The following is a 23,729-nucleotide window of genomic DNA, read 5'->3' as shown; positions in this document are numbered from 1 at the left end:
TCAGATGGCTTGATTCAGTCCAGGGGGTTGTATGCCCTGATGCCCCCTCACCCAGGTCCTTGGTGACTGCCTCAGAAATGTCCATCACATTTAACAGTTGTGATCCCCCTGTCAGACATCCAAACTGGGTACAGTCAACTGTGTGTAGATCACATAAATGTGTGCTGATCAGCTCCATGATGATTGTCCCTATGGCCATACAAATACGGATACTCAGGCAAAGTAGTCTATAGTTCTGGTGGTCAGTGCATGCACCACCTCTGTGCAAGGGTATATTACAGTTGCCATTGTCCTGTCAACTGGGGTCCAGCCAGTAGTTTCAGTATGATTGCAAGGTGTTCCCAATGGTGTTAGTAATCCATGATTGATCCCATGTAGGATGCAGCCTGGGATGTTAGCATGTCCAAATGATGCTGTGTCTCCTCCACAGAGAGGCCATTTACGACCTGCTCCATAGATATGGAAGTTATAGGACAGGTTGACGAAATATCATGTGTCATATGTGGTGGGGACAGGGGAGTGAAGTTGATACAGAACACGTGGGACTACAGGTTCGCTATGAGTACAGACCCATTGTATGTGGCATCATTATGTATGAGTTTACAGAAAATCTGGGCCTGTCCTTTGAGGTTACACATGTAACTACACTGTGTGTTGTGATTCTGCTTTGTGTGTGTGGCTAATTTTGTCACTTACTGTGTTTACACAACATCACAACAACACTATGTGGTTGTTTTAGCTGAGGAGGTTGTGCTTCCATTTTAGGGGGCACCCTCACTCCAACTATCACACAGCAATGTCCACCTCTTATTGTACAGCCTGATAATGGCAGTCATCTACCAGGCAGGTTTGCTGTGCCATGAGGAGCCTGTGTTCCTCCTGTCAGGTATAGACAAGTTCATGCAGTTGTAATGCTGCTGGCTTGCCTGTCCCATCAAAGGGGGAGGTGCAGTCAAGCTGTATAAATCATCCCACAGGAGGTACTAAATGGTTTTGTTGAAATATATGTCTGTAGTGTCTGCAAGGGGAGTGGTTAGTGCTGGTAGTTTTAATGACACTGATCTGTGGTCAGATCCCACCAAGGAGGACATCACATTGGGGGGCTGCAGTGGTCACCCATATTGGTAAACACATGACGCAATACACTGGTTCCCCTTGGGGAGATGTCACCACACTGCTCCAGGGAATTGTAGTTAAGGACATAGACTACCCTTTGGGCAAGCAAGCTGCAGCATGACTACATAACACAGCTGGTAGTCACTTAATGCCTCCCCAGACCATGGTGTAATGATATATCTTGATAGACACACATACATACAAATACACACAATGGATGTCTAGATTCAAGGAACTGCTCCTGCAGCCAGCTATTGCTTGATTATGTACCCTTCCAGTACCGAATGGGACTTGCAATGTCTCTGGGAAATTAAACAGTTTCACAAAATCTGGATGTGTATCTGTCCTTAATGAGTATGTATACACCACCTGCATTAACATGAACACTGTCATTTTGAGGTGTAAAGATGTGGATAGACGTATAGTCTGGTATGGCTGTGGTGCTGTCCACAGCCTTGAATAAGATGTCCTTGACTGCACACATGTCTGCATAATCCAGGGTGGGTGCACATTCCACAGAGTGGGATTCCATGTTGCCATGCCCACTGTGTAGCAACATAACTATGATGTTGTATAAACACGGTGTTCTCATTGCTAACTTTTCTCTGAACAGTCCATCTAAGTTGCATTGTGGGGGTTTCAGTAGCATGGCTATTACTCCACATCTCAGGGGTGAGAGATAAACATCATCACTGGTGAAGCATTTAAGTCTGTTGAGCATTGCATCCCAGGCAGACGTGTAGTAGATCCCCTGATAATGACACCACACACTAAGGCAATTATTGACTTCCATCAATTTCCATGTGTATGGAGCCACCATCCTAGGTGAGGGTTAACTGCAGCCAAAAGGTATGCGTATATCCAGGAGAGACACAGACAAGCTATGCACAGTCATGTGTTGACATACAAGCCAGTGACGTATGTCCCTAGTCATACACATCTGCAGGAACTATGATGTCAACATTATGTTAACTGGTATGCTTTGATTTGCAGCAATATGTGGTAAGGCCTGTTGTGTCAACCCACAGACAACTATCTGTGATCATTCCCATATGTAGCCACTTGACACAGGCATCAATGTGTTTCACAATGTAATCACCTCTGACTAAGAGGTTTGATTTTGTGTTTTGCCACAGGTGTTTGACCAGTCAGAGAGTGGTGCATGCAGTATTAGGTGTACTGCGCACTCCAGAGGCAGGATTTTCTCAGGTGTTTGTTTGGCAATGTGTCTCGTAAGGAGCTACACACATGCAGGTGTGTGTGATATTGGTGTAGGTGGTGTAGGATGTGAGCTGTGCATTTTGGCATAATGCTCATTGCCATATGTAATGACTGCTGTTGGAGACACCATGGCAGCAAGGTTTGAAATGCAGTCACATGTGTCACACATTGTGTTTGTGTGTCATAGGAGTAGAGGAGTGAGGACACTCTCAACATCTCAGTAGCAGGTCCTGCAAAGGACCCTTGGGGTTGACAGCCTGATATACAGTGTTTGTAGGCACACCTTGCAGTGAAGATGTGGATGCCCATATATGCATGGAGGACTTGTTCAACTTTGTTGACATTATGTTAGCCTCGCAAGCATACGATGCCTGTCAAGCAACTAGACAGCAAACTGGTTGTTGTGTGACATGATGTGGGAACACAGACATGTGTTTCATGTACATAACTGTACAGTATGACATGCCTAGGGCATGTGGCAGGTGGAAACACATTGGCCAAAGGTGGCCAGTCTGCTTTAGTAGGCCTCACAGCCATGTCATGTAGATATCCACCAGTACTTTTTTGAAGGGCAGGATGCATGACTAACTGTGAAATTGTCACCAATGATGGCTCACCACCAGTGTGCTGATTATGACAGCAAGACTTAACATCTATGTCAATGGACATTGTACATTATATTTTTGCTACAGCAGTGCTACTAATCCCTCTCTTGGCAGTTCCCTAGTGACATACCACCAACCCTGGAACAGACAGCATAACACATGCAAAAGCCAACTGATTGCCCAAGTTGCTAATTAAGGCATCTACTTGGAAATGGGCATGTGAAGCCTACAGCACCTTTCATAATGTGGGACAGCTATGTGGATGAACAGACAGGCTATGTCTTGGTTGTCATCATGGGCTTCTTAGTAACATTTTGTGTGCGATGACAGAAAAGTATCGGAGCATGGTATCTTATGTGAGAGTAGTGTCTGTGAGACCAGACAAGGTAATTGCGTCCTTCCAGTACACACTGTTTGGGTAGTTGCCAGATGCAGAATACCTGTGTAGAACCCCACCTTACCTTCAAAGGGTATACATATTACACTTCCCTAACGTGTTTGTCTGTGCTCTGTACAGACACCTTGGATGAGTCTCTTCTTGGAACATGCTGGAAGCAACTGCAATACTTAGTTGCACAAAGGACAACTAGCATATAGTGCCAAGCAGTGTCCCCAGATCTCTGAGTCATGTGACTTAAATGCCATGAAAGGAGTTAGCATGGATATGAGCAGTAAAACTATTGTACACTTACTGACACTGGACCACACCCTATTTGCTATGCTCAAGGCCAAGTTATGCCTACCAACTCTAATTGGTGGACCCCATTGAGTGTTACACTGTGCAATGGATGATGGGAATATTACTCACTGTACCTACCATGACCTGACAAGGTGCTTGACAATGTTAGGCCAGCAGGCCTTGCTGAAAACTGTGTAGGTTATCTACATAGTGTTATGCCAGCTGGTGGATAGGCAAGTGTCTGACAGTCATAATCTGGGAAGATAGCATTGGTAGACCTATGCTGCAATGACACTAGTCACCAGTGGATTTCCCCAGACATCATTGATGGCATACCCCTTCTAACCATTCCCTCTCTGCAATCACAGCCACTGTCAGTGCCCTCTGACTGACTACATTAGTAGGTGATTGTATATCAGGAGCTGTCACTGAATCACACACAGAACCAACAGTTATCCAGGATGGCCTGAGACACACATTCAGTTGTTGCCTGAGCCACTGACAAATACTAAATGCCAATGACTGCACAATACTATCCTTTGGAAAGTCATCCACCTCTGGGAAATATAGTAGTGTCTGCACATTACACACAGTTGAGCCATTACACATGGACTTATGGACACAGAGAGTAATGTAGCCTTTGAGTTTCAGTGGTTGGTAAGATGTGGGGATGCATTCCATGTTGTACAACCTAAAGAGAAAGGTTTGTGATGTAACTCCCATACTGAATGTGGCAGTCATCACACCTATCATTGTGTACAATGGCACTCTTGCTATGTCACTACACAGGCATATCTTACATCTGTAGCAGACACACAGGTCCCATGATATAGTAATACACATTGCAGATAACATGTCCTATGGAGTCCGTATCAAGACTGTACATGTGTAGTCTGTCTCATAAATGCTTTGGAGGGGATGTGTATGGCTGCCATACATGGAGATGTCAGATCCCACTGTGTACCTCCCATGTATCCATGACAGGACTAGCACATGTATTACCTGTCTTACACACCTACACCGTCACTGTGGTATAAATGGCAGATGCTAGACAGGTATGTAACACAAGCAGTACACCCTATATGTAACAGGCCCCCCATGCTTGTGAAGCACACATCTGTTGTGACACACATCATGTTCAGATTGCACCATGGGATGCAGAACAAGGCCATCATAGCTGTTGTCGGACAAATGTCTATACTGGACACAGGAAATTTGTAGATGGGTCATCTCCAACACCACAGCTTGTAGATGTGTTAGCTCTCAAAACCTAGGTGCCACTTATCAAGGGTATCAGACCTTTTCACAGATTAGGGATGCATGAGTACACTGAATGATGCCATTGTCCTTGTTAGCCTGTTGTACACATATGGACTTATGGAGCCATGCACTTATAGTGCTGTATCTTGCTGAGGACATATTTCTTCTGTGCTGACATTCTATCCTGTGCTGTGATGTCTATTGCTTTATTGCTGCTGTGTATCCATAGGTGCTCCCAATAGAATCCTAAAACAGAAACAGAAACAGATCCATGATACACCTTTCATTGTGTAAGTATACAACCATTACAACATCATACAACATAAGGTACACAAAATTGTGTGGCTTACTCATTAAAAATGTCAGCATATAGTATCTGTCAGTAACCACCACATGTTCATGTTAATTTATATAGTCACCCTATGCATCACACATAGCTTCATTTCTCTGCATTGATGATGAGGATGACAGGGATGTGGCACAGGTATCATCACTTGAACAGGGCATTGTGTGGAGGTGCAGGAGGCCTAGGCTGACCCAAAAAGTTGAAAGCATTTGTGTGTGAGTCAGGAAGGGAAGCAGGCCAGGTGGACCATGGAGATGTGCTGTATGTGCCTGTAGGTGACCTGCATTTGACAGTGGTGTGTAAGTGTGTGCAAATACACAGTCAAGCTCACTGCTAGCCCTACATGTGTGCATGTTGGACAGCTCTGACCTGTGCATGGTAGAGCTGACAGTTCACCGTCTCTGGCCCCAAACATGGGAACTGGCTCTGCCAGGAGTTGCATTGGCACCTCCATGCCCAAAGTCAGAAGAGGTGCTAGTACCTGATGGTGACTGCTTTCTGCTGGTATTGCATCCTCCACGGGAACACCCAGGACCACTAGCCCATGGCCTGCTATGTCTTGGTGTGGACAGCACACTCCCCTGTGTAGTGCTGGATGTACTACCACTATGGAGGCGGGATTGTGCACAGCCACGTGGACTCTCAGCAGATGGGGTTGCTGACCTACATCCATGAGGCCAACGCTCAACTCCAACCAATTGTTCCAGCACAGACACTGTGCATTGCAAGACAGACACTGCCTCAGCCCACCTTCTTTTCACTGCATCAGTGAACTGATCCAGGATGTCAACAATGTGGTGGAGGCAGTTATGGATGTCAGACTGTGCTACATCCATAAGCCTGAACATATGTCTGGAGTTCCTTTCAGAATGTGCCTATACCTCCATGATGGCCCAAAACATATGCAGAGTGAACCATGATGTGACACCTGCAACAAGTGGTGGAAGGACAGCAGACATCCTACAAGTACCCCTATCGATCCACCTGTGTGAAATCTCACCAGCTCTCTGGCTATGGCCAGTGTCTACACTCACTGAAGCCATAGTTGCCACACTGTCTTGTTCAATGTCCCCACCCTCTGACTGTCCAATATCTGTGCCTCTGGGGACTGGGTATGTGTGGGCATACTGACTGTGTGTGGTGACAATGAGGGCAGAAGAGTGATATCAACCTCTGGGACAAATTCAGCCTCTAAAACCACCACCTGTGACTCACTTTGGCCACCAACATCATCAGAGTCTGAAGAGACACTGACATCAGGTTGTGTAGGGGACAGAGACCAACCCCCCTGGTCACCTGTGATAAGAGAGGAAAAAACAATACATTAATACCTATACTGTTATGCTCTGCAGTACTATGTCACAATAAATGTACAGCTCTATACACTGTTGGCACTATTGTAGACCAGTTGAAACCCCAACCTCATATAATAGGACAAGAGGACATTACTTTTCCCACAAACAGCTGTAGTTACTTGTAAATAAAAGCTCTTCGCACAGCAATCTCATCAGCAACAATGAGGTCCACTGTTGACATTTGTGAAAACTCTGCACAGTTGACACATATGACAATCTGCCAAGGCATATGTATGACTCTAACATGTGTACAGTCATCTGTACAGTTGGCAGTCATGCCAAGAGTACACTACTGAAGGCAGAAGCCCTGGGATGACACTTTAGGGATTACATTGCTGTAAACCTACATGTATAACAAAACAGTGTCATGCTTACCAGCGGCAGGATCATGGCCTTGGCCAATAACTGATGGACCTGTGAAAAGTTGAGGGAGAGGTAATGTCAGTACCACTGCATGTTGCAACACAACAAGGTAACATGTCCATATATCTCACATTTACAGTAACTACTGTGTTAATTGTTATATTGGTCAACACCTGAGCACAAGAGTCAAACTGCAGTTAACCTTTATTTTATTTTATTTATTTATTTTACATTTGTTAACTGGGCTAGTCTAGCTGGATATATATCCATTTTCAGTAGAGGCCCGGGGAGAAAAGCTCCACACAAATACAAACAAAAACAAAAACGTATACAAAAAAATATCATTACATGGTAAAAAAAGAAGGATTAAAAACCATATGATACAGTATAACATTTCAGAGATCAAAGACACTTCAGAAAGTTAACATAGAACATAATCTTTCTTAAAAAGGTGAAATAGATGCACTCTAGTAAGATTTAAGTACAATAATTTACATTAGAATTGAGGGATTTAAGCAATACATTGAATATAGTTTGGTTTAATGATAGTCTTAGTTACAAGACTAATTATTAAATGTTAGGAAGAAGGTAGAAGAGGAGAAAAACAGGATATAGGTGTTGATTAGTCAGGTTTACTACAAGGACATAGCCAGTGACTTTGGAGGTGATTTTTGAGCTTTTGTTTGAAGAGTGGCAATGATGTAGTTAGTGTTATATCACTAGGTAGCAGATTTCAGTTCCTTCCTGCTATATTAGTAAATAGAGAGTCGCCAGCTGTGTTATTAGACTTTGTTAAGCTGGCAATGAGTTTACTAGAAGAGTGAAGGGAGTTGAGATTATTATGTGGGATTAAGAGTTTTGAGAGTATAGGGGTATTATTGGGTTGGTACAGTATTTTGTGGGCAATAGTGAGTTGGGGGATTAACAGATGGTTTTGAAATTCCAGCCAGTCTAGTTGCATCAGGATAGAACAGTGGTGAGTTCTAAAGGGATTTCCAATAGCAAATCTGGCAATATTATTGTAGGAAGTTACTAGTTTGTTAAGGTTAGTTTTCTTAAGGTTTGTAAAAATAGGTGAGGCATACAGAAGAGTTGAGATTAGATGGGAATGAGTGATCTTGGCTCTAGCTGATGTGGTTAAGAAAGACTTAATTCTATATAAGGATCCTATTTTTCTGTTGACTATTTTAATGGTGTTGTTAATATGCTGATCAAAAGAGAGATTATTGTCAATGGTTATTCCTAAAAGTTTGGTAGTAGAGTCAGGGAGATGACAGTGGCATTATTTGAAGAGATTGTGAAGTCTAAGGAGGAGGACCTAGTAGTGGGAGTAAAGAGAAGGAGTTTAGTTTTTTTGGCACATAAGACTATGTACACCCTAACACACTGAATGCTACAGTATTGCAGTGCTGATCAAACTAAGCTTACCTGCATACTCCTCTGCCATGGAAACTGTAGCACCCACATCCACAATGTATGGTGTGATGGATGCTTGGGAGCTGTCATGTGTGCCAGGAATTCCTCAGTGGCTGAGAGTGGTTATTCACTGCAGGCCCTCTACTGGTAATGCTGTGATCCATGGTTACATCTGCTCCTCTTCTGGGTGCAGCATTGATTATGTCTGTTGCGCAGTTTCAAACCTGTTCATAAGTCCTGCTCTGATGACCTGTGGCATTCACATCATGGACAAGGTCAGCCAACAATGCTGCCTGCTGTGTCCTGCTTTGCCTCCCGCTGGGCAGTATGAGTTAATGGTGTTGCTGGAGGCCTTCAAGTATATCATTCTCTGCATCCGTGAAAAGTGCACAGCATCTTGGGTACATGTTTCCTGAAAGACAACAGAATGGGAACACGTCAGGATCACATACATGGAAGTACACTATGAATAGATACAGCAAGAATAGAATGGCTGGCAGTATCCACTGCTTTATTACACGTCATATTCCACAGTATGCAAACATATTAAGTGTGTGGAGACAATGATAGGCAGCTACTCCAGTGTGTGCCATGGCAGATATTGCTGAATGATCATCCACTCAACACTGGAGTCTATTGTAGTGTGTCCCCTGGTGGTAGCCCCCTGATAATATGTCAAAACATCAGTGCCAAAAAATAGCAGTGTGCTATTACAACCACTATAAAGGAACAGTCCCACAAGACCAGTGTGCCACACTGACAAAAAGCATTCCACCCTTGATGTATTGTATGTCCTCTGTAGATGCAGCAAATCTGGAGATCAATGACATGCCATTATCACAGCTCTAAGAAAGGCTTAATGTTGTAATCCCTATTCCCTGTAAGTATATATATTCACACATCTGCATCCTGTAGGAAACAAAAAGGTTACATACTAAACTACACTTCTAACTGCTCATTTATTGAACTACAGTTTGTATTGTTTATTCTTGATTGCAGTACAGTTTTTTATTCTTTATTGTTTATTGCAGTACAGTTAGCATAATATATCTGTACTTACCACACTCACGGAGCAACCTGGCAAGATGCCCAGCATGGAACTGGATGTTATGAGCCCTCTCAGCTGCAGCTCTTGGGTGAGAAGCACACAATTTTGCATACCGGTTTTGCACAGATTCAGCTAGCATTTTGGTAAAATACTGGAAGAAATACGTAAATATGTCTGGGGCATGCCCAGCCCACACCTCTTCGACCCAGGTGTCCAAATATTCCCTCTTTCTATGTTTCAGGTCATCATAGTGGTGACGACACTGCTCACCAATGTGGGGGATACCAGTAGCACTGGTAAAGTTCCTGGCCAACCAATCCCAGGCATCAACCTTACATTCTGAGCCCTGGTAATCACCCTGCAGTAGGCTAGGTTCATAACTGCATATCAGGAGTCTAACAAAAACCCTGGACTCCTGCACACCCTATCTCTACACCCGAAAGCATGCACCCTCTCCAACACCACCTGGCATACTGTCAGTTAGATAGACTCCAACAAATGCTGCAGAATGGCTGCCTATTGCTCTTAATATAGGCTGCTTTCCTGCCCTTACATGTCATTCAGCAACTTTCAGAAAAGCTCCGCTGTGGTTAGCATTGCGCAGACCAGCTAAGCAGAACTAAGAATCATGAAAACTTGTACAACAGAGGTTTTAGTGAAGGTAAAACATCATGCAAACAAAAGTGATCATTAATCATGTTTAAGCGGAGTTAAGCACCACACAACTCTTCCAAATGTAAAAGTTATGTTTTAAATTAAACAAAAATTTAGATTACATTATACAAATGGTGCATCTGCTAGGGACTTGAACCAGGACCTACGAAGCTTTAGGTCATCACTCCATCCATGTAGCTACTTGGATAGTATACAAACTAGTGTACCTTCACATATGCTACTAAGCTACTGTGGCATGCTGCACAAATGGGGTTAAACAAAAGCAGAAATAAATAAGTAATTATATCCAGTTTCTATTTTTATATGTCTGGCAGGTGTCTGCTGTCTATGTGTAAGCTCGACTTGGCATTGCTGCACTCTGCCCCACACAGACATTAAAAAAATGTAAAATAAATGTAAAAAACAGATATCATAATTAATTACATCCAGTTTCTACTTTTAGATGTCTGGCAGGTGTCAGCTGTCTATGTGTATGTGCTAAATGGCATTGCTGCGCTAGGCACTGCACCTCGCAAATGGACATTAAATAAAATAAATAAATAAATCAACAAAAATTAGACATTTAAAACACAAACTATTAATTCACAGCACATTTCAGCTGCAGCAGGGAACATTACAAAGAGCTTCACCATGTACTTAACATCTGACCAGCCTCAACACTTCTGCCTTCACAGATTCAATATCACTGTTAGTATGCTCTCTGTCGGCAGGGCCCCATGATTAATATGCATGGTGCGCTACCAAGGGGTAACTGTGGTTGTGTACAGTATGTTCATGTAATTTCCTACTTATCTTGTCTGCATAAGACAGAGTGTACTAAACATACTATCACACACATATAATATTTCTGCTACTGTAATCTGAATAAAACTGCATTTGTATCATTTATTAGTAAAGGGTTGGACAACACTGTCTTTTATTGAAACATTTACAATTACAACAATTATAGGAAGGATTAATGTGTGACATAGCAATATTGCCCTACCTAATAACATTTTATGATTTCAAATATGTTTTTAGCAAACATTGTTGTATAAATAAGCACAGGCCTTTCACCATTCATTTCTATAAGGTCTCTGCTGCCTTCCAAAATGTTATCTTGAGAAATAGTTTTCCTTTAAAGGTTGTTGAAATATACCAAGGGCATCCATGGATGTGAAAATTTAAGTTAGTATGAAAGACCAAAATATCTGAACTTGTAGAGTGTGTCATAGATATTTAAGAGTAGATCTTATTCAAGTATACAAGGCATTTAGAGACAACTACCTCAGGAAATGTTTGGGGTTATCTAAAAGTACTAGAGAATCATCAGACAACCTATGTAGAATATTCTATAGGAATGAGAAGTGCACTAATTGGTTCTCTGACAGAGTAGCCGATGCATGAAACAGACTACTAAATAAGATTAAAGCAAGTATTAGTTTAGATATTTTTAAGAACAGCCTGGACACTTATTATGGGAACAAGTGTTATGGTATATTGGCAGGCTAGAAGGGCTTTTAATGCCCGAGCTTGAAATATTTGTATGTATGTATGTATGTAGTTGCTTTTGTTTTTGTTCTTTCCCCAAGCAGTTTATTTAACGTTCTATTTGCATATTTTGCATACATGTGTAAAGTTAAAACGCCTCACATAGGGTGGTGTAAGTAGGCTCATCTCCCTCTCCAACCTGCAAAAATGCTTGAGATAGTATCTGGTATTCCTCTGTGTAGAATCCATTACTGCTCTAGTATGTAGGAACACTGGACCATAAGAAAAAATTCTACACAATCCATTACAGGAACCATAACATTTCCAGCCAAGTACACATTTAAGCAGCTACACTTAAGTTCTTGCCACTCTTTACAGGCACATAGTAGTACTCACCTCCTAAATCAGTCAGGGTTGTACATAACCCTGGTGTAAATTGTCTGCTCAACCAGTCATCAAGACAAGCCTTAAAGGAAGACAAAGTGCAATTTTGCTTAATCTGTATTCCATAGGCTTGCATTTTATTGAGTTAAGAAATTTACATGTGTTTTGATCATTTCTGTGTGCTAGTTACTAGGTTTTGTGACAATATGTACAATTTTTTTTAATGTGTATGAGATTTAATTGTCTGATAAAATTTCATCAGTGGAAAGTAAATGAAAAGCAATATTTTCTGAAAAAAAACCCATAAATAATGAGTGAACATTGCCCCCATAAAACTAAGCAACAACTTTCCTAATTTTCCCCGTAAAATTAAGCAACAGCTTTCTTAAGTTTTGGGGTCATTGCAGCCCATATGAATATTGATACATATAGTATATATTTTTGTAAAAACAGGTCTAATAAATAGAAACCATGGTTGTTCTTTCCAGCCCTACCTTTTAAATAAACACAGCTGTTTGGAAATCAAGAACCTGCTTTATTGTAATTAACCACAAGTTAGTACAATATTCAACATATTGCTTAAAATCAGTACAGTATCCGTCATCCTAACAGCATCAATAGCATTACACTAATCTTCATAACACTAGCAATTCTCATTCCTTTATTCTTCTGCCTATACAAATGCTTAGACCTAGTCATTTGTCTACTTCTGTGCAGTCCTCTCTCATGTCTCTGAACCTGCCTGGAACCCGAAGGTCATGCCCTCTGAAGACAGGCAATCAGATGCCATGTATTCAACATAGTCTGGCTGGAACTCTACCAGCAACAAAGGCCTGCCAAGTTGACTGGACCCACCACCCATCTCTCTTGTTCTCTCTCTCTCTCCAGGAGACAGGGAACAACTAATCACAACTGGATAAGACAGGAAGGACATCTTCCCATTCTCAATCAGCTGGCCTACAAGACAGCCCTCCCATAGTGACTGCCTGTTCCCCCAACCCTCTAATACTTATTCTCTCTCTGCCACAAAGATCTTATAGCAGCAAGGCCACAAGTAGATTGCACAAATAGCATCCAAAGTTTGACAAATGGATCCTGAATGGGCAGTACCAGACTTGGGCCTTGTCCTCCTCTTGACTTAGGGCTAATAACCACAGTCTTAGCACTATTTTGCCCCATTCATGTTAATGTACTTCCTTGTCCTGTCTGTGACTGTATCGTAAGCAGCCTGCCTAGAATTTCTGACCAGACGACATCAGCCTGACACCCCCTGCAAATACTTTTAACCTTCAACAAGTCCCCCAGGAGTGTGACTATTGATTTTCTTTTCCATGCTATCCCTAAGTCATTGCCTTCCAAGTGTATCAGTTCCTCTGCTGGTTGGGCAAATTCTTGTAAGAACCGACAGATCGTTGGCAGCAACCGGTACTAGTACATGCCCTGTTTTCCACTCCAGTGCAATTGCTATCTTGAACCATCTAACCCATGGTAAGCCCCCCCTGGTTGAACTAATGCTGTCTTTGCCACCTGATGAATGTGTGAGTTTCCCACTATGAAAATCTTTTAAATACCTATGAAAGGAAAACAACACATGTTAAGCTGTACCTGTCACCCAGCAAAGCTCCAGTCAAAAATTAAGCAGGTCTTTCAACACTTACTGGCCACCATACCCCTTAAAGTATGCTGTTTAATATGTCGTTCTTTATTCTAAATTTTCTATTATTATTCTACTTTTTTTTTTGTAGAGATATCTGCTCTGACCTCATCTCACATAAGCCATAAAGCTTTTGATCTCCATCTCCTTACACTTTTGATAACTTTTATTGAGTCACCCTTGTCCCAAAAATCCTTGACTCTACCTATCCTGAGGGAATGGCAGGTGTGACATGTTACATTCAATCCTTGATTGACTAAGGCACCCATTAGTCTGATCTCTGCCTGCCTCCCTGTGAGTGGTTTGTCTTCCTCCAACTTAAAAATGAATTCCTCAGACGCAGTTCTTCTGAAAACCCTACAAACAGTGGATAACAAAGCCAAAATACAGAATTACCTTTCTTTAGCTTTTGGAATAAACATCTGCTGACCTGACTCCTCCTGATCTATCTTTGAAGAGTGAAGCCATATCTGGACACCATTCCTGGTCAACTCTATGATTTTCACCTTAGGGCTTTACTCTGCAAGGTTACTGAACCCCTATGTATCTGCTCCCCAATCCTCCCCAATCCTAAAATTCCATAGTACATTGCGAGAAACAGCCTGACCCAATCCTTGAAATTGTGGTAGCTATTCATGATCATCCTTAGAACAGCCATTAGCATTGGAAATGACCATGTCCCTAGTGGCTTCTTGGCATCTCTACTTCTTTGCTTCCCTTCACTTTCCTCCATTCCTTGAGCATCTTAGCCACTATTCAGTCTTTTTATAGGTCAGTGGGGCACTGCTCTTTTTAGAATCCAGCTGATAGCCTCTAAGTGTATCGTGGAAGTCATCACAGCATCCCTATTTTCCAACTGTGCATTAAAATCTTCTCACTAAATGCGGAGACCATGTCATTTTACCCATTAGTAGAGCCTTCACGAAAGCCATGAAAATCTACAGTGCTCTGTCATAAGATAACTAGGTGCTAGGGGCTCATGACTCCTTTATCAACTTTCCAATGGTTCTTGACCAATGTTTCAGATCATGTTCAGTATATTTTCCCATATGAGGACTGTTCCTGGAACAGAGACTCTGAACCTGTGCAGTTGCTGTCAAGAAAGAGAATCAGCAATGTAATTTTCCACATCTGGAGTGTACACTACATCAAATGAGATGCTGCAAATTATTAACACATGCAAGAATAGTCTTCTGATAACCTGATTATCTGTGTCAGCCTAATCTTGTGGATTCTGAACTCTTCCTTCCAGACTAATAGGGCTGCCCAAATGGGCATAAGTTTCAAAATGTTATGTCCTTTCTTACCTCTAGTTCCAACATAATTGGCCAGAAAACTGATATCCACCACTGAGTGAAAAAACTTCCATTTTAACTATCTTTGTATCTTTGCATAACAGTAGATGCATGTTGCCTGCTCACTCCTCCAGCCAGTATGTGACCCCATTGAAATCTTTCAATAATTTTACTCATACTTGTAGATCTCGCTTAGTTTTCAGGTGAGCCTAACTCAGTGGTGCTTATGTCTTCCCCTTGCAAGACTTTCATCAGAGACCTGGTGAATTTGTGGTCAGGAACCACTGCTCTGCAAGCAAATATAAGCAGCCCCAGGAAGTCCATTACATTCCCCTCCCTTGCTTTCTTGCTCCTCTTCACCACTTCTATCTTTTCCTTTAACGTTTGTAGTTTGTCATCAGTAAGGTATACCATCCTATCATGTCAATCCGCAAACACAGGAAGGTGCTCACCTTTGCTGGATCCTGTTTCTTTTTTGGGACAACTGAAACTCCAGAATGTTGCAAACCACTTTAAATTTCTGCACCGCTGCTTCTGTGACCTCTTTATTACCAAGGCCTAGGATTAAGAAATCATCCAACTAATGTACAGCCTTGCTATCCATTTCATTGTATTTTCATATCCAGTGAATTGCTGTGTTGATTTATTTTTTTTTTGGAGATAGCACATGCAACTGCACACTCCATGACATTGCTTTGCTAAAGTAATATTTGCCCTACAATTTCATGTACAACAAATGCCAATCACTTAGGTGTAACAGCAGCAAATGAAAGGCGCACTCTACATCCAGCTTCGTCATCCACTTAAATCTTCTGTCTTTGGGTATGGCTGCTGTGTTATTCTGGGAAGCTTAGTGCACTTTAACCTGTTCTCTCTCTATAGCCTCTATAGATTGGTTGACTGACTCAGCATCAGGGAAAGATAGATGATATATGAAGCAGAACTCCCCAGTTTCCTCTTGGGTGCCAGCCCAAGTAATGAGACCTTGTAGCTAAGAAATGGTGACATGAAAAATAGGCTAGCCACCAGGCCCAACTGGATCTCCTTTTGTATCATGCTTAAAAGCAACCTGTTTTTCCCTTTCACTGGTATCAAATTATTGCAAGAATCATTCAAAGGCTTCAGCCATGCCTTTATTTTGAAGTCAGTGCTGAATCCCTCTACCAATTGTATGGCCACCTCTTTGCACAAGTAGCTGGTCTGAAACTACTGAGGTGCCTTAATTCTGACTGGGAAATGGCCCTCTCCTTGCCTATTAGCCAAGATCACTTGTCCCTTCCATCTCCTGCACCCCTCCTGCACTCCTCTATCCCTTGGCTAGCCTTCTGTATGTGGGAAGTTTATACAACCCTCCTGACCCCTGTTTTGAGCTGCACTATCCTGCTGAGCCCCATAACATGGGCTTCGGTGGCTTCCCTCACAGTGTGAGCATTGGAGCAACAACCAACAAGCTGCCTATAGACACTTCCCAGTCCTAAATGTCCAGCAGCTCCTAAATGTTTGCCTCCCCTCTTGCTGTGGTATCAATGGCTTATCTATGCTACCCGACCATGTGTCCACTTGTTTAATCTTCCACTTAAATGTGTTGTCCACTGTTTTGAATTTCTGAAACTTTTTCTGATAACAAAACCTAGACATACCTCCCCTGAACCTCTGTGAGTTCTATAAGGTCAAGAAATATGCAATCATAAGAAGCCTCTGCTATGGTTCTTTCTCCAGAATTACTGCCATTAAATACATGAATCTTGTGACCCAATCATTCCAGTTCCTTGCTCTCCCTCTGGACAGCTTGCTCTTCCCCAGGGGTGCCATAACTGCCAATAAGCCCTTGCCAGTTTATGCTTCTAAGTATGAAATTCTTTGTACCCTGGTTGCATCAATTAAATTGAATATGTTCACTTATTTTCCCCTCCAGATCTTCTTTTTCACCTGCAGGGGGATTTGCACCATTAGGTGTACACATTCCATGGACATATCTAAAGGAAGCTTTTCTGCTGTTACCAAATCTCTGCACCTGAGGCCTAGGATGGCTCCTTGTTCTGACCACCTGAAGATACCCAGAATGGGAACACTGGGTAGCCTGTTTCTTCTACCTCTGTGCTCCTACTCTCTCCACCACTTAAATTACACTCTCTCTGTTGGTCTCCTCCCCCAAAATTATCTGCCTCAATAGTTCCTGAAGTATTGCCCATCCCTTTCCTGGAGAGGTGACCAGGATGCCACTAAAATAATCCCTCTAGTCTGCCTAATGTCAAAAATACTGCTCTCCCTTAGTCATGTTATCTTCCTCAAACATATTACCTGTGACCTTACTGTGCTTTTCCAGTCATGGCAATTTCTGTCCCTCCACTCCATTTCACAGAAACCCAGCTTCATCCTCCTGGTTTGCCTGGTGTTGCTTTTCTCTGCTAGAGGTAAATTTTTCCATCCTCTTTTACCCTTTGTTGCTAATTCAGATCTTCAGCATAGCCCTCGTCTTTACCTATGGACATCTCCTTGAGCAGGGAGTTGACTTGCCCCATCAATGAGTTGCACCTTTCCTGATACTCCTCTGCCTAAAGCATCTACAAAGGAAACAAACACAGTGTTTAATATTAGCTACCACTGGCCTTATACTATCATATGTTCCTGTCTTATACATATAGCCCTCCTCCTTTCCAATTTCTTCTACATTCTGACCATATAGTTACATTTTATTATTATTATTATTACTATTACTATTATTGTTATTTATTTTTTTTTATTTTAGCCAGTCACTGCTCTACCCACCTCTTTATTGCTCAAACTCTATATTCAGTCCTGCTTCACCCTTAAATATCCCTTGAGCAGGATCAATCTTCCACCTTCTGCACCAAAGGCTACAGTTCTACCTCTGCCCACATGAGTACTAACAAGTTGAACTATTACAGAGGCGTATCATTTGCATAATTTATCTCTTGTTTTAAAAGAAGACTAGGGAATAAAAACATTTTTTGTCCCACTGGAAATAACTCCTTAAGATCTCCTATTCCTAGTTTTGTGTACCAATTGCTAGAGAGTTCCGGCTTAACCCCCACCATAACCACACTTCCACTACTCCTAATCCCCTGGTGCATCATTTCCCTTCTTGTCATATGTAACTGTCAGGGGAAAAGTAGCACCTCTCCTGTGCAGTGACACTCACACCATAAACTTTGAACCATGGCATTGTTCCTACTGATTCCAGCCCTTAGATCTAGTTAGGTAGGTTCAATGTTCTGTTCAAGGTCCCAAGGTACAGCAAATAGCTTAAAGATACAGCTGGTACTAATGTCACAGTTGGAACGGCAGATCTGAGAATGGAAGACATAAATAGGAGAGGCACTTTGGTCAGGTAACACTTTTCCCTGTATTGTGACATTTACAAAAACAGGTTAAATGTAAAACTAAAATAACTATCAGTATTCTTCTTGTGTGATTCAGAATTCTAGGACTAAATGCAGCTTGAGATATTCAAAATCTATTGACACTGCTGACCATGCAAACACCTGTAAGATCTGTTTTCTCTAAATAACACCTTAATTGATAGTTACAAAAGCCTAAAGTATTACATGTTTTTGCAGCAAAAGATATATTTGATGTTTTGATGAACATACATGAAGTACTACAAAGAAAAACATTTGGGTATCTGAGTAACGAAGATAGATATTGCAGAGGTTCATGGCACTAGATCTGTTAGTTTGAACAAAATCTAATGTCATAAAAGATCTTTGCACTGCCAAGGTACTACTGCCAGTTATTACTATTATTTTTTATAGCAATGATTCATTAAAAAATGAAAGCAATTTAGCCATGAGGAAATGAACACATCCCAGATATCTGAAGATAGATTTAATGCAATAAAATTGAAGCTGGACATGGACATGGAGCATAAGGCCCTGAATGACTCACTGTGACCTTTATACAAGTTGTTCCAAGCTCTTTCCATGCAACAAATATGGGTTTATTTTTTATTTTATTTTATTTTTTTACCTGCATTTATTGCTATCTCATCCCTGCAGATATCCTGCATGTGATAGTCATGGGCATCCTATCAGACTAAATGTAATGAATTTAACAGGATGGCTGCCCTGGCCTGTATACTGTAATACCTCCATTCCATGCCAGAGAATTTGCAAAACAGGGAAGCACAATGCCCCAGCCAAGCCACTGAAGTGCTACCCTACGTAAATCTTTGCTTATTCTTTCTTTATTATTCCTTTTTCATTCAAGTACAGAAATATAAATAGCTAAATGTATAAATATGTCTACCTTTCCTACATGTGTGGCCGATGATTGGCCATACGAACTATGGCTTTATTACAGAAAACTGTTTTTCCCATCAAAAAACTCTTATTTCTCTATTAGTATGTTCAGAAAAGGCAGACTGGTCTCATGTAGGGCTAGTTTTAGACAATAATAATGTTATGATTGACAATGTTCATCTGCGTGGTATTTCTATAAGGCTATAGTGGCTTCCAGCTATGCAAATTGCCACTTTTGTTGATGGAGAATGTACATATTTGTATTATATGGAGAGGCTGCTGTAATTTATTAAATTATTTTATTTATAGGTATTATATGTGTCTGTAAAATACTTTGCTTTAGTCATAGATGTCTTTTACTCATTAGTGAATCCAAGAAATGTGCTCTACAAATTACAATACTATTGCAATGCTTGGCAGCTCATTAACAGACTTTGCTGGCCACTTTTTGCTATTTGGCTCCATTATATTCCAATTAGCTTTCATAGAATATCATAAAGTTTGATTATTTTGTCATATTGTGCAAACATTTTATTTTTGTATAAAAATGCTAATGTTTTTATTTGATTTATTTTATATTATTATTTAGCTGATTAGGTTACCATGGATCTTGCTAGAATGCTCAATTGCAATATCAGGATAAAGTATTCATCCCATCCCATCAATCTTCTTCCTTACAATCACTCAACTGGCTTGAACTCCCACATCACCTAACATACCTGCAATTACCCATAGCACATAAAATTATTTACAATCCATCAGATTACCCAGCCCTATCTCCAATCCTAACTCACTACCATCCAACTAGATCACTCAGATCTGAAAACCAATTTCTCCTGTAAGTAGACAAACTAAAACTCCCAGCAGGTCAAACGTTCTATTCCTTCTCTATCGACAAACTATGGAATGCACTCCCACTAGCTATTAGGACTACCAGTAACATCTCCTCCTTCAATTCAAACCAGCATCCCTCCACCCTCTGGCACTGTAGATGCTCTAACTTCCATTTTCCTAAGACTTGACTCCTCTTCCCTACATCATATCACATTTTTTCTCTACTTCCTTCTGCCAAAACTAGATTCCTATTACTTCTTTACATTTATCACTCTTGTACTAATCGCTCCCTACTTCTAATACATATACCTTTAGCTAGCTATTCTAATTCTTCCTATATTACTCAACTTCTACACTCACAATAGAGTATTCACTCCCATCAGAGTGTACTAGAATATGTTCCTTGGATTTACTTCAATGCCTTGTGTTTTTTATACTATTTCTCTGGACCACCTACAGTTTCGTAATATACTTTATTGTATCTATAATGCCTGTTATGACCATGCTTCTTGTTAATACAAACTGTTCCAATAGTATGTAATTTTTTTTATACTAACTGCCTTTGTGGAGCTTTTCTCCCCGGGCATCCACTGAAAATGGGTTCTTGTTGGCCCAGTGGACTTTCCCGGTAAACAAATGCCAATATATAAATAAATAAACATTATACATAAACCATTTCTCTCAGTGTTGGCATCTCCTCTTTACTCTTTTCATCCTTATTTCAGTCACACGTTCTACTAATGTCTCAATATTACCCTCCTGGCAACGTTTTATGAAACTGATATCATATCCTGTAACACTTGCTTACCTCTTTCAATTCGTTAAGTGTCTCCTCTCTCTTTTTATTTATCTTGACCTCACAAATCCCATTATTTATTTTGGCGCCCCACTCTCTGTTTTCCATTCTCTCTTCTAGACAGCAGCTGTATAGTTTCTGACCTCTCCTCTCATGGGTGTTATATGATTTGTCGCTGCACACACTTCGTCACATGCTGCAATGTTAACAATTTTTGTCTGTGGTACTGTTGATCAAATTATGTAACAGCCAAACTTCATCAGATTGACCATTAAATAATTCTGTTTTTTCCCATTTCTACAAGATTGTGCAACCCCAGAGTATACTTACTTTTCAGGAGTGTGGGGGCGAACATACAAACTCCACATACAGAGGTCAGGGTTAAATCACAAGGTCTGAAGCTAAGAAACGGAGATCTTACAGCTCACTCAGGTTTTGATGATTCCTTTAGTTTTAATGCCTTCTAAATGAGTGCCTCCATAATATTTAAATGTGTTAATACAATTATGCTTGAAAATACAGATAAGAAACCTTAGAACAAAATCATGAGTTGGTGCCCTCTGTAAGCACCTCTTTATTTCTAGTCAATTAAAATATATTACTAGCCTATTTCACCTTGAAACAATGTAATTAACTAACCACATGTTATTATTGCTGTTTCAGCTACCGGCATGATGATTCTGAAAGCCTTGAAGACTTGATCGGATTTAGAGTGACAGATGGGAATAACACTTCGGATGGAGTACTGAATGTGAAGGTATTGCATAAAATGTTTCTAATTCTGTTGTTGTTAATATATGATGGGCTTGTAAGCCCCACTGTGTTTGCATGTCTTTATCTCATTTCATTCATTATGTTACATTGTTTTCATTTTCTACAAGTGCTCAAGCAGGTAAGCACCTTCCACCTCTGCAGACGTGTAACAGAACTGGAGAATGTTGTTTGTTTTATGAATTACATTTACTTCATCTGTATGCCACTGTTTGGACACAGGGTATGTAAAATAAGCAACCGGTTCTGGATAATAGTATTTTTATTACAGAAATCATCTTAAGAGTACTGTTTCCTAAGTAAGTAATAATTTTAGTGTGAGGTTCCACTTATTTATTTGTGTGCATTATTTGGACAGATATATTAAAACAGCTATTGTTATATTAAATGCTGGAGAGTACAAGATAGTTAACATGACTTCTGCCATCAAGACACAATTAAAATGCACATTTCTTTTGTTAAATTTGTAGATACTAAACATGCACATATGGAGTCCAAAAATTATACTGAAAGTTAATAACAACAGCGAATACATGTAAATTAACATGCTGGAACAACAAAATAAAGCAAAACAAGTGTATTAAACGAAGCATCACTTTATAACCACCTCCCATACTCACACAAAGTTTCCTACAGGGCTTGGTGCCAATGAGTTAAAGAAGTACACATCTTCAAAAATTGCCTAACAGTCCATAACCTGAATAAATACCCGAGCAACCTGCTATGACCCCACACTAACAAGAGAATATGTTTCACTAAGCTAAACTGCACATGGCTTTAAAAAAAAACACAGAAATCCTTAGATGAAATTTGTGTTGAGCAGTACATTTAGTTTTATAAATGCAAGTCTATGCACCCCTGTGTGAAATAAACAAGCATGTGTGGAGGAGTTCAGATAAATGGCTCACTTGTGCTCAGGCACTGTTTGTTTTAGTAATGAAGTGGCTTTATATTAGTTAGGGACTGCATGAATTCCTTCCACGTATGCAATGTACAAGTGAGAAAAGTGTTAATGAGAATTTGAATGGCTCAGCAAGAAATAATTAATGAATTTAAACACAACAAAGAGTCACGGGGTGCTATTCACAAAGATTAGACACTATGAGCAGGCTTAAAGCCCAAAGTAATTCATAAAAAAAGCACACAATGGAGTAATGCATTATATGGTGTCTTAACTGATGTGCAGATACTGTATACCATTCATAAAGTATATATGTGAATGAACTGCTCTGCCCTACCCTACCCTATGCCATTCATAAAAAGTATGGCCCTGGAGCACCAGTCAGTCCCAGTAAGGTAACCTTCATGAGATCAAACACATACTACCACTGGTACAGCACCCAGGCAACACATTGATCCCCCTCCCCTGTTACTATGATGCCCATAGCAGCAGAGTAATGCAATGGGAAAAAAATGAAAGCACCCCATTGCGTAGTAGGAAAAAAACATACCAGAAATGAAGTTTCCTCTGGAGCAAACAAAACTGTTATCTCAACAGACCCTGCCCTGCTGCCTCATAGTAATGCTATCAGACTTCTACCTGTGATAGTTTACATAGAATTAAATTACATTTTTAACATAATAGGGAAATGAACTCTTATCAGCTGTTAAGACAACTGACAGTGAAATCTTTATAAAGTGCAGATATTCAGGATAGTGCTTCATAAGTAGCTGTATGTAGCCATGTGGTGAGGCACACTGTCAAGCTTAAGCTGTCTCACTACAGCATGCTTTGTAGTAACACCAAGCTACTCAGCACGCTAGACATCCTGAGCACATGTTTACTTGATGTATTTTGCACCATAAGTGTTCCCAATTCATGAATTGGGACTGTCCATAGTATCATAGAAGATGTACAACTTGTGATGCTTGCACACTTTAGCACAGCATGTCTAGGAATACCTAGGATGGTCTGCATACATAGACAAAGATTAAGAATAAGAATAGCACAGTGGCTCTAAAGATAGTGTTGCCTGACCATATGTGTGAGTGTGTGTGTGTGTGTGTGTGTGTGTGTGTGTGTGTGTGTGTAAGAACCACTGTGGCAGGGATTTTCAAATTTGTACTCCCATTCCTCACGGTTCACTCTTTTAGTGTTTTTTTAGTGAGGCATCACAATGCCCTCTTCTTCATATAATATAAATTCACCCAATTCACCGGTTTCTTGAAAAATATAAAA

At 40.7% G+C, this 23,729-nt stretch overlaps 1 protein-coding gene across 2 annotated transcripts in view; it reads left to right on the top strand.

Annotated features, from left to right (window-relative positions):
• LOC122813289 (FRAS1-related extracellular matrix protein 1-like) overlaps nt 1–23,729 on the top strand; it is a 1,751,891-nt gene that overhangs the window by 490,916 nt on the left and 1,237,246 nt on the right. For both annotated transcript variants that reach the window (XM_044085535.1, XM_044085536.1), the window contains exon 15: nt 21,443–21,536. In XM_044085535.1, the coding sequence (XP_043941470.1) occupies nt 21,443–21,536 (94 nt within the window). The remainder of the gene's footprint in view (nt 1–21,442; nt 21,537–23,729) is intronic.

The sequence above is a fragment of the Protopterus annectens genome, chromosome 10.part0 (genome assembly GCF_019279795.1).
Source record: "Protopterus annectens isolate FY-2018-M chromosome 10.part0, PAN1.0, whole genome shotgun sequence".
NCBI lineage: Eukaryota > Metazoa > Chordata > Ceratodontiformes > Protopteridae > Protopterus > Protopterus annectens.
This window is presented reverse-complemented; position numbering and strand designations above follow the sequence as displayed.